General features: G+C 36.7%; 1 protein-coding gene across 1 annotated transcript in view; it reads left to right on the top strand.

Moving 5' to 3' along the window:
• csnk1g3.S (casein kinase 1 gamma 3 S homeolog) overlaps positions 1-9,820 on the top strand; it is a gene marked incomplete at its 5' end in the record, with an annotated part of 91,002 nt that extends 81,182 nt beyond the window's left edge. Inside the window, 3 exon segments of the mRNA NM_001095821.1 lie at positions 1,479-1,585; positions 3,857-3,880; positions 9,064-9,820. Coding sequence (NP_001089290.1) covers positions 1,479-1,585; positions 3,857-3,880; positions 9,064-9,118 — 186 coding nt within the window. The 3' untranslated portion in view covers positions 9,119-9,820.
• Between the last annotated feature and the right edge of the window lie 7,777 nt (positions 9,821-17,597).

Raw genomic sequence — 17,597 nt, 5'->3', positions numbered from 1 at the left:
GAGAGGTAGTACAATAAATAGAATATGCTACAGTCTAGCCAACTTAATTTTTATTTTCAGGGTGAGGTGTCAGGGGTAAACATTTTCAATGATTTGTATATGTAATTGCAGTGGAAAGCAGAGTTTGTTTGCCCTTTTTCTGTTCTTGGGGTGTGACTCTTAAAACAGCGTAACAGGAGTCATCTCTCCTCCCGATCTGTTAGCTGGATTGCAATGTTTCAGGAGTCAGATCCAGGAGTGCAGATTATATAAACATCAAGACAGATTCAGCTTTCAGTAGCAGTTCCAATTTACAAATAACTTCTCATCCATTAAAAATTTATGTAAACCGAAAAAAACTTTTACTATGAGTGAAGCACTTTAAGAAAGGCCTTAGGGTAGGCCGAAACGTCAGTTTGTGTTTATAATAAAAATATTTTATATTTTCTTAAAAGACCGGAGAGTGCGGATCTTTATCTCCTATCAGCAGAAAACTGCACTGGCGCGGGGGTTTTCCAGCGAGCACCACGAAACGATTTGCTTCTGGCTTCTTCTCTCTCTTTGCAGGTGCGCATGCACAGTTGCACAAGAAGCTGAAATTTAACGTCAGCTATTTCGTTCTACTGTGCATGCGTCTGCCCCGGGAAATTTAAAGGAAGCCAATCATCGCCCAGTTGTGCTCGCTGAATGAACACCCGGACCAGTGCAGTTTTCTCCTGATAGAAGCACTGGCCCGAGGTGCGAGGTAAGTATATACAATCACTTGGGGGTGCCTAACTTTTGGTACCCCCAATGAAATATGCCTTTTCTTTCTCCTTTGAAAAAAAAAAAAAAAATGCACATGTACCATTAGCCTACTCTACACAACATGGTGTAAAAGGGACATATACCCACCTATATAACCCAATATCAAATTCTCAGAGCTCTCTCTCTCTTTTGAGCCCTTATGCAATTGATTTTCGATTTTTTTTACTTTCCGTTTTAATGATATTTGCTAGAATCTTCTGTCTTGGTGGATGCCAAGCAGAACGGCAAAAATGTAATTTGTTGAAACAGGGAAAATATTCTAACTTTTCTTAATTTAGTTCAATAGCTCAGCTGATCTGAATTGGTTTGGTTGTTAACAGGTGTTAATTCTGCAGAAGTATCACATTTTAGGATCCCAGTTATACTGATACCCATAGTGTTTGGCAAAAAGACAAACCTTTTAATGAAACTGCATATATTTAATGTAATTATAAACAAGGTGTCTTAATTTCCTTTGAAGACTCCGTGTTTGTGATTAGTAATGCACAGACTGATTGTGACCAAAATCAAGTTTAATATTGATTGTTTTATGTATATATAATCAATGCATACGTACCCATAAGTGTGTATTCAGTTAGCATTCATGCAACATTTTATAGATCATTATCTTTTCATTTGGGTGATATAGCATTTGCATCCTAATACATACAGTTTGAATTATGATCAGGCTCTCACTGCTTTGTGTTTTTTAGGTTGTAAGTTCTACAAATGGTGAGCTAAACACCGACGATCCAACAGCAGGGCACTCAAATGCACCAATCACAGCCCCAGCAGAAGTGGAAGTCCTAGATGAAACAAAGTATGTATGCTACTGGAACAGTAATTTCAACAGTAGGAAATGGGTTTCAAAACTAAGGATTATCCATGAGGCCTTTGTCTTAAATGGCATTTTGACTGCCTCTGTGCTCTTGTGGAGATCATTAGAATCTGAAAAGGACATTTTGACAGATGCTATTATCAGCAAGGTCAGAATAGCTGCCAGAATGCCTCTTTTTGCCATAGGCCTTAAGGGGTATCTGAAGTGTATTGTACAGTGAGGATTTTATGCTTTCAGTTATAATTTATATAGTATACTGTGTTTTATCAAGTAGAAAGCATGTGTGATCTTTTTTTCTTTGAAATGTAGTTGCAGGGAGTTTGAGAAACCGTTAATTAAAACCGTGCATTTGTCAGATGACTAGCACACAGAATAATAAGACAATTAAACATTTTGCAAGGAAACCAAGAAATTACACTTCTCTGTTTACAAACTCAGTAATAGGTGGCCAGGAGTACAGCCTTTTCCTATGGTGTCAGCGAGTCATATTTCATTCACATTGTGGGTTGACAACAAACTATATTAGCAAGTAACCAGAAAAGACTTCATCACGAAAATACACCATTTATTTTATTTCATAGTGTTAAATATCTTTTGAGGTAATGCATTTATGGGCAAGTTAAAATATTTAATTGGCAAAAAAATATATATTTAGAGATAGATACAGATCTTATTGCTATTGAACTTCAACATTTATCTCAGTAAATATATTTCTAATGTGGCTAATGACATGAAATTTACACCAGATGTAGATAACAACTCAAGTTACCCACACATACAAGGATCTCTAAACAAATAAGTCCATACATTGTTATGTGTAATAAAGTGGAATGACACCGGGAATAAGTATTGAACAAATGAAGAAAAAGAGGTGCAAAAAAGCATGTAAACCCAAGAAACATGTAGAAATCTGTCAGTATTTAGAAAGCAATCCTGCTCCTTATCAGTGCAAATTAATATCAGCTAGTTTATTCCTAATTGATGGCCTATAAAAAGGTTTTTTATTACCAAGGTGTCACACAAGAAGCATCTCATGATGGGTAAAAGCAAAGAACTCTCTCAAGATCTTCACAACCTTATTATTGCAAAACATACTAATTGCACTGGTTACAGACTTACTTCTAAGCTTCTGAATGTTCCAGTGACCCCCGTTAGGGTTGTAATCCGAAAGTGGAAAGAAATTAATTTCACCGGAAACTGGCCATGACAGGTGCTCCTTGCAAGATTTCTGATACAGCAGTCAAAAGAATAATCAGAGGGGTTCTCGAAAAGCCAAGGATCACTCACAGAGAGCTTCAGAAAGATCTTAAATTAGCAGGTACACTTATTTCAAAGAAAACGATAAGTAATGCATTCAACCAACATGGCCTCTTATGTACACTCACAGAGCAATTTTCCACTGCTGAATAAAAAGCATGTTTGAAGTTTTCTGCACAACATTTGGACAAGCCAATGACATTTTGGGAGAATATAGTTGGGTCAAAATTTAGCTCTTTGGATATCATTGCACACACCATGTTTTGAGGAGAAATGGCACACCCCAAAAACATCATACCAACAGTGAGGTTTGGAGGAACATCATGGTGTGGGGCTTTTTTTTAGTTTTGGCAGACTTCAAATAATTGAAGGAAGGATGAATGAAGAAATGTACCGGGACATTATTGATAAAAATCTGCTGCTATCTACCAGGATGCTGAAGATGAAACAAGACGGGATATTTTAAGCAAGACAAGACAAACAGTCAAGGAAACTCTTGATTGGTTTCAGAGAAAGAAAGAAAATGACTGGGCCATGCTGGCAGCTTTAATCCTTTGACTTGAATCCAATTGAAAATCTGGAAAGAACTGAAGATCAAAGTTCATAGAAGAGGGCCCTGGAACCTTCAATATTTGAACATTTTGGGCCAAAATCACACCTGAGCAACAAAGGCTTTTCTACCAATTATTAAATAAATTTTAGTAATTTCAATACCTATTCCCTGTGTCATTCCACTTTACTACACATGACATTATTATGGACTTATTTTGTTTGCATTCTTTGAATGTGAGGATTACTTGAGTTGTTACAGACATCTGGTGTCATACTGTATGCATATATGCACCAAATAAACTTTTTTATATCCTTAGTCGTTTTTTTTAAAAATCTCTATGAAATGTATGAAAAGTATATGCTTTCAATGATGAATGTGTTTAGGTGTAATGTGGCTCTGCGTCTGATTCTCTCCTTTTTCCCTTGTGTCCTCCCTGCTCATAGCTGCCAGAAAGTGTTGAACATGTGGTGAGTTGTCCTAATGCAGTAGCAAGCAGAACAGGCTTCACTGAGCAGTCATCTGTTTTGGACATACGATTCAAAATGGAAAATATCTAATTTATTAGTATTATATCCCTTTCAGTAGGGTATAACTTTCCAATTTATATCTAATCATCTATGCTCTCTTGGAGCTGTTCTGTCTGCAATGGTTTATGTTTGTGCCGGTGGAATAGATGTTTGTGCACTTGTATGAAGTGTATTTGCTACACACAGTGTATGTCCCCACACCTGCCACTTGTCTGATCATTTGAACTGCCATTCAAGTTATTAGAATGGGGACTTGGCCCCTTTAAGTTTAGTCGATTAACTTATTACTGAAATGTAAGCCAATATTCTTTTCAGAACTAATGAAGGTTTAAAAGTGTCTTTAACCGCCAACTCCTATTTGCTTACCTATTTTACCTTGTCATTTTAGTTTTCATTGGGAGAATTGAGGGAAGTTTTATTACTTTAACTCCTCCTTAACCCATGAGCCTATAATATGAATTTATTATATATACATATATCTATATATAGTACATTAATATTTTCTTTGGAGTATCATCCTTTTCAGTAAAAAAGGCTCATTTATGCAATGTACAAAGTTCTAAAAAAAAATTTTTGCCTGTTATCTTATTCTTAAAGGACATGTTTTAGCATGCCTGCATGGAGCTCCTTACCCCCACCTGAACTTATCACTTATGCTCCCCAAATTGCCTCCTACACCCGCCGCCTTATCCCTGTTTGTATTGAGTTTCTCCACCCTGTGGCCATTTTCCCTGCTTTACATAAGCACTTCCTGCTCTAAATGTGCATGTGCGCGTAGCCCCTCCCATCTGACCTCCATTGAGTGTACTTATTCAATATAACTTTATTTAAACATGCAATTTATTACAAAGATCGTCTGTACAGCAGAACAACGCTATTTTTCTACTGTACATGCTCAAGAATAGCTGCTTCTAAATGCGCATGCACAGTTCACTAATCGCCATGGCTAATTCCAAAGGGATGGGGGCAAAGGTGCTGAGGATGGAGCACAAATGCAGGCAGATGAAGCGAATGAAGCAGCCTCACTGTTTTTTCAGGGACCAGAGTGGAATGTAGTGAGACATTTTAATGATTAGATTTTTGTTGTGTGGGAGTTAAATGTCCTTTAAGGTCTCTGTACTTATTACAATTTAGAGATCTTCTGTAATCTGCTGCAGCAGATGAGGGCACAATATTGATAATATAATTTTCTGTACTAGCTTCATGTAACAGGGTACTGTTTTGCCCTTCATCGATATAAGACTAGCTCCTTTAGCAGTGTACACAGAACATATGCCTAGAACAATGGCGTACAAATAGGGGGCAGAGGCAGACAACCAATCACGTATGTAATGAAACCGTACACCTCTGGAGTAGAAGAAAATACTTCAGCAGCACTCCGATTATGGTGAAAAGATTGTTGCTTTATTCGTGCCTCAAGCTAAGCGACGTTTCAAGCTTTTTCAGCCCTTTATCAAGCTCCGGAGTAGAATCCAACAAACCCAGTTCTATGGTGACTCCATTATTTATAATCTGTAAAATAAGATAATACAATTTAATTTCTTATTTAGAGGATAAAGGTTTAAGAAACACAAAACCTAGCTGAATGAAATGCTTTTTAGGCATTTTGAAAGTAAACTTTGAAGTTTAATTCCAAAAAACCATAAGGTAAATAGGAACATGTACTTCAGTTAAAATAATATGTGGCCATTCTCATATCATTTTCTTGAACACAAGCTGTGTGAATAACCTTATTTAATGGCTGTTGCAGGTTGATTCTAATTACCTTATTCATGTTTAGATTAGTATCTATCATCCCAAAATACAAGAATAAATTTTTTTGGACAAAATAACCATAATGAACCCAGATATGAAACAGTTATCAGTCAGAATATTGGCAGTTTGTCAGCAGCTAGGAGACTTTGAGAAGATTTGGTGATTTGCAGGTAAAAACCTATTCAGACTGTAGGTTAAAAACTTATTAAAAACTTACAATGTAAGCCAAGTACATTGCACTTGGCTTATGTGCCTTATAAAATAGACAGGTGACATTAGAACGATGGAAAACTATGTTAAAGGAGTAGGAAAGACTTCGTACACTTGGGGGTGCCAAATGTCAGGCTTGAAACCCCCCGGGCCGGTGCTCCTATCAGCAGAAAACTGCACCAGCCCGGAGGTTATACCAGTGAGCACCACAGAGCGATCCTCTTCCGGCTTCTTCTTTCATTTGCGCATGCGCAGTAGAACGAGGAACCGAACTTTAACCAAAAAATCGGCTATTTAGTTGAAGTGCGCATGCTTTTGCCCCGGGAAATTTGAAGAAAGAAGACACTGGATAGGATCACTCCATGGTGTTCACTGGTATAACCCCGAGCCGGTGCAGTTTTCTGCTGATAGGAGCACCGGCCCGGGGTTTTAAGTAAGTCGGTACAATCACTTGGGGGTGCCTAACATTGGCACCCCCAAGTGCACAAATCCTTTCCTTCTCCTTTAAGTATATGCCTTATTTATGCTCAAAGCCTTGTCTCCTTAAGTAGATTCAAGAATACAATAAAATGATAACTGCATAAAAGCTTAATTTCAAAATATACTATTGCTGTCACTGTTATAATTATGTCTAAATTCCAATCTTTCTGACATAATCCCCTGTTTAAGCAATATTCTTTTTATAGACATTAATTCTGGTCCCCTATAGCCTTACACCACAGAGCTATGTTTGTCAAGTTTTTTTCTTATATGTCAAACTGAAGCCATAACTAAAAATGTTATTGTATTATAAAGTGTTGCTACATTGTATAATAGTTATGCACATATGAATTTACATTTGTGGCGATAAAGGTGGAATAGGTTGGCCAGGTGGTGGTATTTTAAGGGTGTTGAAATACAAGTAAAAATAGTTATTTAACTGAATTTTTTTTTTAACTTGAGTGGCAGATCAATACATTTCTAGACATACCTTTCTTTTTCACTCCCTCTTCAAAAGCAAGCTCTCAACTTACGCTGTCCGCATTTTGTAAAGGTGTAAAAATCATATGCACCTTTTTTAATGTTTGTGTGTACTTTCTTATCCTCATTATTCCAATCAATTACTCTAGCAAGTACATAGACTTTCAGGCCTAAAATCTAAGGGGTGATTTATCAAAAGTTGTGATTTATTAGAAAGAAAAAAAAAAGTTTGATATTGATGAGAAATTGATGGTCTTCCCACAGTTAGATGTTTATTCAACAAAACTTTTGGGAGCTCAAAGCTGCCAAAATCCATTCAAACTATTAGAACCATTCAGTGGAAATCTGTCACCCCACTCACACGAGAATCCTACTCTAGTTGCTTTATAGGTAAAGCCTATTGGAACAGTATGCAAGGTCAAATGATAGAGCCAGCAACATTTCTTGCTCATTGAGAAAAATGGAGAAAATGTTTTTGCACATTTTTTGATAAATCTGCCCTTAGAAGAAAAGGAAATGGTAATCATTAATATAACATCCTAAACTAGAACCTTTATTTATACAGGACTGAAAGCTTTTTTTAAACACCCTAAATGGTGCTGTTTTCAACCAAACTTTTGTTCAACTTCTTTTCAAAATAAAGATAAAACTAGTTTTACAGTTCATTGGCATTAACCTACACTTCCTTCAGTTTACTGTAAAACTACCAAATGTGAAAAAAAAGAATTTACAAGCAGAAGGAGGTTCTGAGGAGACCGCATCAACCGTTAAAAAGTCCGTTCTCATTCACATAATTCAGTGTTCAGCAGTATGAGCTATTAAAGGGGCAGTATACCACCTTTTTCAACATTGGTTCCTGTGCTGAACATTCTTTGTTCCTTATAGTAAAATGTTTTTTGATATTTCTTAATATTAAAGAGGCAACGTCTGAAAGTAAAATAAAAGTACTTTAATTTTTTTTAAATTTTTTTTTAATAACAATCAAAACAAATCAGACGTCCTCTCAGAAACCCTCTGTATAATGAGCAACTATTTATTCGAAAGCCTGGGGAAAGAAGGGATTCATTTTCTTCCGAGGGGTTTGCAGTGAACTGATTATTTGCTTTGGTTGTTCTTGTATGGACAGCAATTTGGAAAAGTCGGTATACTGGTGGTATACTGGTTAAAGTGGACATGTCACCCAGACACAAAAAGCTGTATAATTAAAGTCCTTTTCAAATTAAACATGGAATATAATTTCTACTTTTTATTAAAGCGTTCATAGCTGTTTTAAGCTCATTTAAAAACCTCGGCTGTCAATCAAATATTGTCTGCCCCTCCTCTGTGCCTTAGGCATAGAGGCGGGGCAGACAATTACTTTCACTTTCCATTCAGCACTTCCTAGATGCTACTGCCCTCCTCACATTCCCCCATTCTCTTCACCATTTAATTGTGTAGCCAGGGCATGGGGATGGACATCAGGTCCCCCATTCTGGTGCACAAACAAGATTCTGAGATGATGCAAGGCTTGTCTTAATAACAGTGTCCACAAAATGGCTCCTGCCTGCTTGTTATAATTATGAATTCCCAGACTGATGGAAACATGATTCAAATAATTTATATAGTGTAATTAAAGTTAATTTTGCTTGACTAATGTGATAAAATAGGATTTTGAATAATCTTTTTGGGTGACAGGTCTCCTTTAAGCAGTGTCCACATATAGTTAACTTTTGCACAAAGACAATATAGAATAGTTCCCAATTCTCATCACAGTATTCAATGAAACCATTTAAGTTAACCACTTTCTTTACAGGATAATAAACTGTTCATGTGGTGCACACAGCATTATTTGTGAGCATCTTTACTTTCTCGGAGGTTTGAAGTTGGCAATGTTCACTTAGAAAGTATGAAACTAAAAAGGCTTAGAATTTTGAGCTGGTTGTGTCTTCACATTAGTAACCTGGAGAACAGAATGGAACTAAATCCTAGTCGTACAAGTAAAATAAACTGGTTCATTTATGGAAATAATTAAGTACCCCCTGTCATTGTCAAATATAACCACTTTTTACTTAAGAATATAGGTAAAGTATCAAGCATTACAGTTATGTGATAGGCACAATAATTGAAACTGCCCTTGCATTATTTAGCACTTACCCATCTGTCACTCTTATTGTCCTCTCCGTGGCTGCCTTTTCATTTTCCTTTTTATTCTTTTGCAGGTGCTGTTGCTTTTTCAAGAGAAGGAAAAGGAAAACTATTCAACGCCACAAATGACTCTGGAAACGTACAGACCATGGGGAATTACTTACTTGTTCATCTGTTGTCTAGTGAAAAAAAAAAATCATCTCAGCAACGACCACATCTTTCTTTTCTACCCTTTTCCAGAAAACGATCATGTTTCCATGCTTTAGTTTGGTTGTTTTACATTCTTTATTTCAATGTCTAGAAGCTTTAAAATGTTGTCAGTATAGGATGATTTCAGTGGACCAATGACATGGTACAAACAATTGCTGTCTTCAGCCAAGTACAGTTACACCATCTTGTCCGTTGCAAAGCTGAAAATATTTACAAACAAATAGTGGGGGGAAAAAAGTTTGCTAAAGCTTTAAAATAACACGCTAAAGTCTTACTCCGACATTGGCACACTATTACTGGAATGGTACTGCAATAATTAGTCCTTAGCATTACCTTTCTCTATATCATAGAATGGTACAGCCACTGCCCAGAGCTACAGAGAAGATCAGCGTTCGGAATTGATTGAAACTGTGTAAATGTGCAACAACTGTCTGCGGCAAAAAAATTAGCATTGTACCTCTGGCAGGGATAGAGAGAAGCAGAAGCATTTATAATTGTGCAACATCTTAAATATATATGCTGTAACATTTGCTTCATGGTAATGTGGTTAGACAACATGAGTAAAAACTTCCACGGTCGATGAATTATATGTAACATATATGTGAAGAAGGAAAAAAAAAACACTAATGAGGAGTTAGGAGTTCTGCGGCCATAAATTATGCAAATGGGAGCTGTGCAACACATGACATACTGCTTGCTACAGGTGAGCATTATATGCCGTTAACTGAATCTTTTGGATGTGTTGTGGTTGTATATAGATAATTCTTCTCTTTGTCAAAGAAGCAGCAAATTGGACTGGGGCAGCAGCTTCACTGCCTTCTGTATGGCTACAGTTAGCTGGTGCTTTCAGAATTCTCACCTGAATGCTCAAATTATAGTAACTAATAACAAAAGCATTAGTTGGCACTTCCTTCGCTACCCGTTAGTCTTTTGAAGTGTCTGCATTATAGGGAAACGAGCAAATGGCATGCCCCTTTTCTCCAGTTTCTATCATATACACACAAGATTGCTTCATAGGCCAGAAAGGCTGCAGTCGTACAGAACCATGTAACTTTTCAGTGAGGAAGCCCAGATAACTGTGCAATAGTCACATTAAAAAAAAAACGGACTGTATTTTCAACAGAATTTTGAAGGGAAGGCGTTAGAACAAATATCTTGACCACATTTATTGGTCAATTTATATCAAAAGGAAAAAAAATCCAAAAGTCTCCTGGAGTGAATTAGTCATTATGGCTAACTTATTTATTTTTAAGTCTTGTTTATGGTAACATAAAATGTGTATCTCAGAATATGTAAATGCACATCTTTGCATTCATTTTTGCATTTACAGGGATTTTAAATGTCATTTGTAATTTATTTTGTTAACAACCAGGAGTGCAGTGCATATTTTAATGGTTAATGCGCTCACATAAAACTCACAGAAATGACTGATCTGATGTTTTGGCTTTGTTTCTTGTCCCCCCCTCCCCATTTTGTCGGTGTAAAAAAAAGAAAATCTTTTTTGTTACATTGGTCAAATACAGGAACTCGGCTCTTCAGTCAATTAAAATGTGTATGGTCTGCAGGTTTTATTTCACCTTGTTTCTGTTGATATCTTACCACTCAAAAGTTATACATACATACATACATACATACATAAATACATACACACTTTTTTCATTATGGAAAGTGAAAGAAGATTTGTGGCCATTCTAATGTGAAATCACTTCTGTCTCTGCAGTATTTGACCAAATTTTGTTGCACCAAATTGTAAATACATGCAGCAAGTTGTGTTTCTTATGATACATCTGTTTATTTTGTTTCTCAATAGATTTTTTTTTCCTTTTTTTGGGGTGGGAGGGGCGGTTTGGCCTGTACAGTGTTTATATGATCTGAACTTATCACACATAAAAAAAATGTATAGTAATCCAATGTGGACTTCAGATATTTAAAATACAGTACCCTTTATTTGCTGCAAAGACCAGTATGTAGACATTTTGCTTTTTAGCAATATTTAAGTGCTCCATTTACTGCCTTGACAGGAGAACGACCTCCATGGCAGCACAAACTGGTCGACAATAGGTAATGCAGGTATGTTCAGGTTAAGCCAACAATGATTCGCATTTTGAAGCTTTTTCCCATCTATACTAATGAAGTCAACATTGCCTGAATGTTTAAATAATAAAATACATCCCTGTTTAAAAAGTATGTAACTGAAGAAATAAAAAATAAAGGTAGTTTTTTTAATTTGTTTTTGTTTCTATCAATTATATGATGTGTTTTTGCATATTGTGTGGAAAAAAATCAGCCTTATGTTCCGCAGCTTGAAAGGAAACTGGCAGAGTGTTTCAATCAATTTATTCCAAAACAGCACATGGAAATCATTCCCCTTCTTAAAATTGTAAGCTTCATACATGATGATATAATAGTAAATTCTATTGGAACCGCAAAATGGATTCCAGCAAGGGCTGCAGGTTGCTAATTTTAGTCTAATTGCTGGTGCTCTAAAACTGAATTTTCGATATTTTTTCACTATTACTATTAGGGATGTTCATTCAGCCTGAGCCACTTACTTTCCAAGGTAACAGTATGCTCGTGTTTCAAAAGTCTACATCCAATTATTCTGAAAGAAGAAAATGGGCACTGTGATGGCAGTAACAGGAGGGAAATATATCAAAAGGTGAAAATCCAGCTCCCCATATTCAGAGGGTAACTCTACAAGATGAAAAATGGTTCTCCTTTGTTAAATATGTGATTAAATATTGAGATACTTTTATCTGTCAAATTCTGCTGAGCTCTGCTGGTGTATCTGTATCCGATTGTTAGAAACACTTGCACATCCCCTTAAACAGCAGTGGATGGATTATTGTTGACTTGTTTTAAGCTCTCTGGATGATCACAATGATGGATCTTGTAACTTCTGAGGGCTGTGATTTAGTTAACCAATCAACAACATAGATTGAATAATGACTGGTCATTTACAAACTCAATATGGTTCCTGCCTTGAGATGCACAATTAAGTATTGGGGAAGCAGTTGAAGTCTTACAAAGAGAGAAGATAGAATGAAATGGCCCTAACCTACTGCAGCTTCCCTCCGACAAACAACTAACCTTATTGTGTAAAATTAAATCCACATGCAGTGGAAACGGATAAGTGGATTAGTAGTAATCCTCATTACAGGTTAATGTCATCTGTAAGAGCTCATTGAGTCTGCCTACTTTTGGCACTGTTCAGGTAACTCCAACTGTCATGTTTTTACTCGTATGTAATAAACACGATGGTCCATCTTGGATCAAAAGCAAATGGGCCCAATACACAGAATCAGTTGATGATGTGCCTGAGCATTTGTACTTGATTATATTATTCTTTTTTTTGCCACAATTACATTACTGTGTTACACATTTACTGTGTAATTCATATTCTGCTAATTTTCATTAGGGCTCTTATACACAGGTGTTTTCTCTGTGTTTTGTAAACAAATGCGGAGCCAAAAAAACCTCATATATTTAGTTTAACCACTTTTTTTCACAACAAAGTGCTTTGAGTGTTCCAAATGCAACACTCTGCTCTAGCGATAGCTGAATGTGCATCAAGCGCAAGAGAATTCCACATGCTCCATCTAAAAAAAAACACTGACCTAAAATGGGGTAAAACGCAACTCAGAACACTCATGAGTGCAACCAGGCAGAAAATAATGGAATCAATTAGCGAATGCCTTTATTTGTGCTTAAACCTGCATTTAAATGTGTGTTAAACACAGAAAAAAAGCCTGTGTGTAAGTCATTAGATTACCGCTGAAGATGCTGAGAATTTTTTGAACTGAGCATGGCATTCCTTCTCTTGTCCACACTGTTTTAGTTTAGCAACTTCTTCAACATATCCATGAAATATTTAATAAAAGGGAGTGGCATTTGGTTTTTTCTCTTACAAGTTATGTACATTGAATTGCATTATTCCCCACCCCTACATGACACCGGGTAAGGCTCCTTATTGTAAATATAGGGGCAGCTGCCAGGAGAAAATATTTGTACTATGTAAGGAAATATCCCTGTATTTGTAATTTTTTACCCAATATTATTTTCTGAGCGAAAATATGTATAAATGTGCCATCTATTTCCCACTGCATGAAAGTTCTCATGACTTTACTTGGTTGATATCATTTTTAGCCAATGGTTTAGCCTATATGCAATGAGACGTTCAACCTCAAAAATTCGGATTCCTGGAAATGCTTTGATAGAGATTTTTTTTAAATTTATTAATTTGTAGCTGTATTTGCAGAAAAAGCCAATTATTTGTAACAAGTCTTGTGCAGTGTTTGGAATTCATTGTGATCCCTACTTTTCCAAAAAAGAGAGTGCTAGTGCAGTTCTATTGAAATTCTTTTTTGTTTTTGTACTACTGTGGGTTTTTCATGTGTCAAATTCAGTAATTTACATAATTATTTTTCATTAACATTATTGAGGCATATACTATTTTGGAATGCATATGAAATCTTATGTTTAAGTTATCATTGTCTATTGCAAAAGTGGAATAACAGAAATTCATATTTAGAATGCTGATGTTGCTTACTTTTACAGGAAGTGAGCGATTGAGTCTGTGCAATCAAGTTAAAACACTGCTGTACTTTATGTACTTCTTCACTTCTCAATTTTATCTTTCCAAAAATTAACTGAAATTACACTGAATTATTAAATTACATCAATTCATTATTGTAGTTTATATGTCCTTTCAAATCTATCAAATGTTCCCTACAAAATATTCCACCTGACACGTGGTGGATTGACCAGTGTGAACTGCTTAAGTCTAAAATGAGTAAAGACCTACCTAATTCATTTTTTCCCAACCCATGACTGGTGGGATGTAGCAGGGTGCATGGGTTACGAAAAAATCAATCTGGCACAGCTGCACTATTTATAGATCCGTGCCTGACCCAACTATCTATGACATCACTAAAGGGGGTAGGCAGGCTCCTAGAAATAGAAATTGCCAATATCTGAAGGCGGCAGAGAAGGAAGAGCTCAACCCAAACCCACCTGCGACCTGGCAATCTTCTGCAGAAGTTGGCCAGAACCTTTCTGTCCCATGGATTTTGGGCCAGCCTGCACATAACTACCCCCTAGACTGTTTCTTAAACCAGAAGTGTATCTTATCCTTTCTGCCCCCTGTACCCCATAACCCAGTAGGGTGACTGTTATTAGGTATATAACATAATCTCAATTGCCCAACAAGCAGCAACTCCTCTTATCCCACGTGCCATCTATATATGATATTTTGGTCAAATTTCTAATTTGTGGAAGAAGTAACTTTTTAAACTAGCAATACATATATGCTTTCTGAAAAGCATAGCCAGGTAGTTTTTGCTCCATGAGGTTATATAATTGATGAACTGAAATAGTTAGCTAAACATTTTTTTTTTTTTTTTCAAAAAAGACTGTTTACAAACATTTAGAAACGGTAAATTATGATAATGCTAGAGAAAGTCCAATGAGGCAGAAGGCTTTCCTCCAACATTCTGATTTACAATTAAATATTTTTGTGCCGCACATACAATAGCTGGTACGGTGCATGGTAAATGTAGTATTTTCCACAGAGACAGAGGAGTATCCGAAAGCTACGATTTGCTGCCGTGTTCACCACTGACACTTATTGGAATGGCTTCTTGTAAGAGGCAGCCCTAAAGGACTTCACTACATTTCTATATACTTGCTTATGAATGGTGGGCTTTCAGAAATTAATAGTTAATAAAACTCCTCCCTGAAAAACACACTGGCCCCCAGGTGCCATTATATTGTGCACCACATTGTCATCTTCTGTTTTGTTCCAGGACTCTCTTTCCATTGCCCTGGTCCATGTGCATTTCTAGGTTTAATTTCCAGTTGAGGTCACAGAACTCCAAAGGAAATCTTTTATATGTTTTGCAAATTAATTGAGTTTACATTCCACAATTCTTCTGCATTTCTTGGTTTTGCCTCAGAAACCGCATTTTTGATTGGATTAAGTTTTCTATTGGATTAAGGTCTTGATATTGGGCTGGCCACTCCATAGCGTGAATCTTGTTGGTCTGGAACCAAGATGTTGCTCATTTACTGGTGTGTTTGTGGTTGCTGTCTTGTTGAAACCAATTTTCATTTCTTCTTCTGCATAAGGCAACATGACCTATTTAAATATTTTGATGTATTGAAACCAATATATGATCCCTGATATGCAATAAATAGGCCCAACACCATAGTATGAGAAACATCCGCATATCATGATGCTTGTGCCACCATGTTTCACTGTCTTCACTCTGTACTGTGACTTGAATTCAGTGTTTGGGGGTCGTCTGACAAACTGTCTGCGGCCCCTAAACCCATAAAGAACAATCTCGCTTTCATCAGTCCACAATATGTTGTGCCATTTCTGTTTAGGCCAGTTAATGTGTTCTTTGACAATTTTTTTTTTTTTTTTCAACAATGGGACTTTGCGGGGGCTTCTTGCCGATAGCTTGACTTCACATAGGCACCTTCTATTTGTAACAGTACTCACAGGTAACTTTAGACCTTCTTTGATTTTCCTGGCCATTTTGGCTATTCTTCTATCCATTAAAATGGTATTTTTCGGAGAGAGAGAGCACTATATCCAACATGCACAATATTTGCTGCCTTTCTTCCTTAAATAAGGGCCTTAATTGACACCTGTTTTTTTTACAGAATTAATGACTACACTAACTGAACCTCGACATTGCTATTTTTTGGAACAAGCTATTATTATGTTGAACACATTATTATTTTGAACAAGCCTTAGTTAATGATCCAATTACACAGAATCAGCAGCATGCATGTCATCACTGTTTGATCTGTTGGTTTTCTATTACTCTCCTACATCTACTTGTAAATTATTTGCCATGTATAAATATAATTTCTACCGAAAGTGATTGATCAGGTTAGTGATGTTGGACTATCAAGATGATTGCATCAACTTGGAGTATGGCACGTGGTTTAAAACTGTCTGAGGTTAACAGATGTAGTTTTATTTAGCACAAAGCTGAGTTGATTGCCATGTATTAATTCAGTTATTAGTTTCATTGGTCTATTTGCCAGAACTTTAGCCAGTATTTTGGCATCTGTGTTGATCAAAGAGAACGGGCGATAGAATTAAAGAGCCTGATTTTTTTTTCCCTCCTTATATATTAAAGTAATGATGGAGATAGACTTAACAGGGCATGAATCTCGTGATTCACTAGCTACTTAATGATTGACTAGCCAAAGCTACAATTAAGCACTTAACAGCACAGTGCACCCTTAAAGGGCATGTAAAGGCAAAAAAATAAACTCCCATTTCTACTTTCTTTAATGAAAAAGAAACCTAAAAAGAAACCTATCTGCAATATACTTTAATTAAAAAATTTGAACCGTTTTTATAAGAAACTGGACTGTATGCAGTGAAATTCTCCCTTTATTTACTTGCTCTCACTGCTGTGGATAGGAATTGTAAGACTGTCCCTAACTGCTCTGCAGAGAAACAATCATACCTATGACCAGCAGGGGGAGCCCCCGCCTTACTTCCCAGCCATGTAGAGCAGTTGGCGACTGTGTCGAGATTTGTATTGGATTTTATTTATGCCTTTACATCACCTTTACTTTTTCCAACTCCAGCTGCAGGGACAAAGATCATGGAGCCAGATTTAAACAGATAAACTGGGATTCTATTTGGAGGATTATTTTGTTGCAGCCACTGGTTCTGCAGAGTTGGAGAAAGTTTTTATTAAACAATACAAAAACTATAATAGATTACATGACAGCACCGGACTCAGTGCAAGTGTAATTGATTGATTATTCTGCTGTATCGGCTTCTGGCAGATATCATTTGACTTGTGCTGTTTTGATCATTTATGACGATCCCTAAGCAGCCCAGACCACACTGAGCATGTGCACAGTCTTGGTCTTGCAAAGATGTTTAACAAAGTTACAAGATGGTGACCTCCCTGTGGCCAACTTTGAAAGCATAAATCACCTGTTTTATTAGGCTTCAGGTGCAGTAACTTCATGTTTATGTTTAGTATACAAAATACAGCATTTCTAGCCTTATTCTATTTTAGACTTTACTTCCCCATTAAAAGGGGAATGCTGATTGTGAATAACCCTTTGGGCATGGCCAGGAGAAAGGAGAAGCCTACAACAACAACTGCACCCTTGCCTTTCATGAAGGTTTCACAGACTTCCGCCACACAGCAAGCCCAGGCCAAAATGGTATCACAGATTGATCAGCCATGTGCGAAATAGGACATCACAGAACTACGCAAATACTCAGCTTCCCTGAAAAAGGATCTGCAAGACCACTTAGAACAAGGCCTAGTGGACCTAGCAGCAGAGATTACAGCAATTAGCAACCACATGGAGTTCTGCTAGTAAGAGCTCACTAATATCACCATTAAACTGC

Source organism: Xenopus laevis, chromosome 1S (genome assembly GCF_017654675.1).
Source record: "Xenopus laevis strain J_2021 chromosome 1S, Xenopus_laevis_v10.1, whole genome shotgun sequence".
NCBI classification, from domain to species: Eukaryota; Metazoa; Chordata; class Amphibia; order Anura; family Pipidae; genus Xenopus; species Xenopus laevis.
Note: the sequence above shows the minus strand (reverse complement) of the source record. Positions and strands in the feature narration are given on the sequence as shown.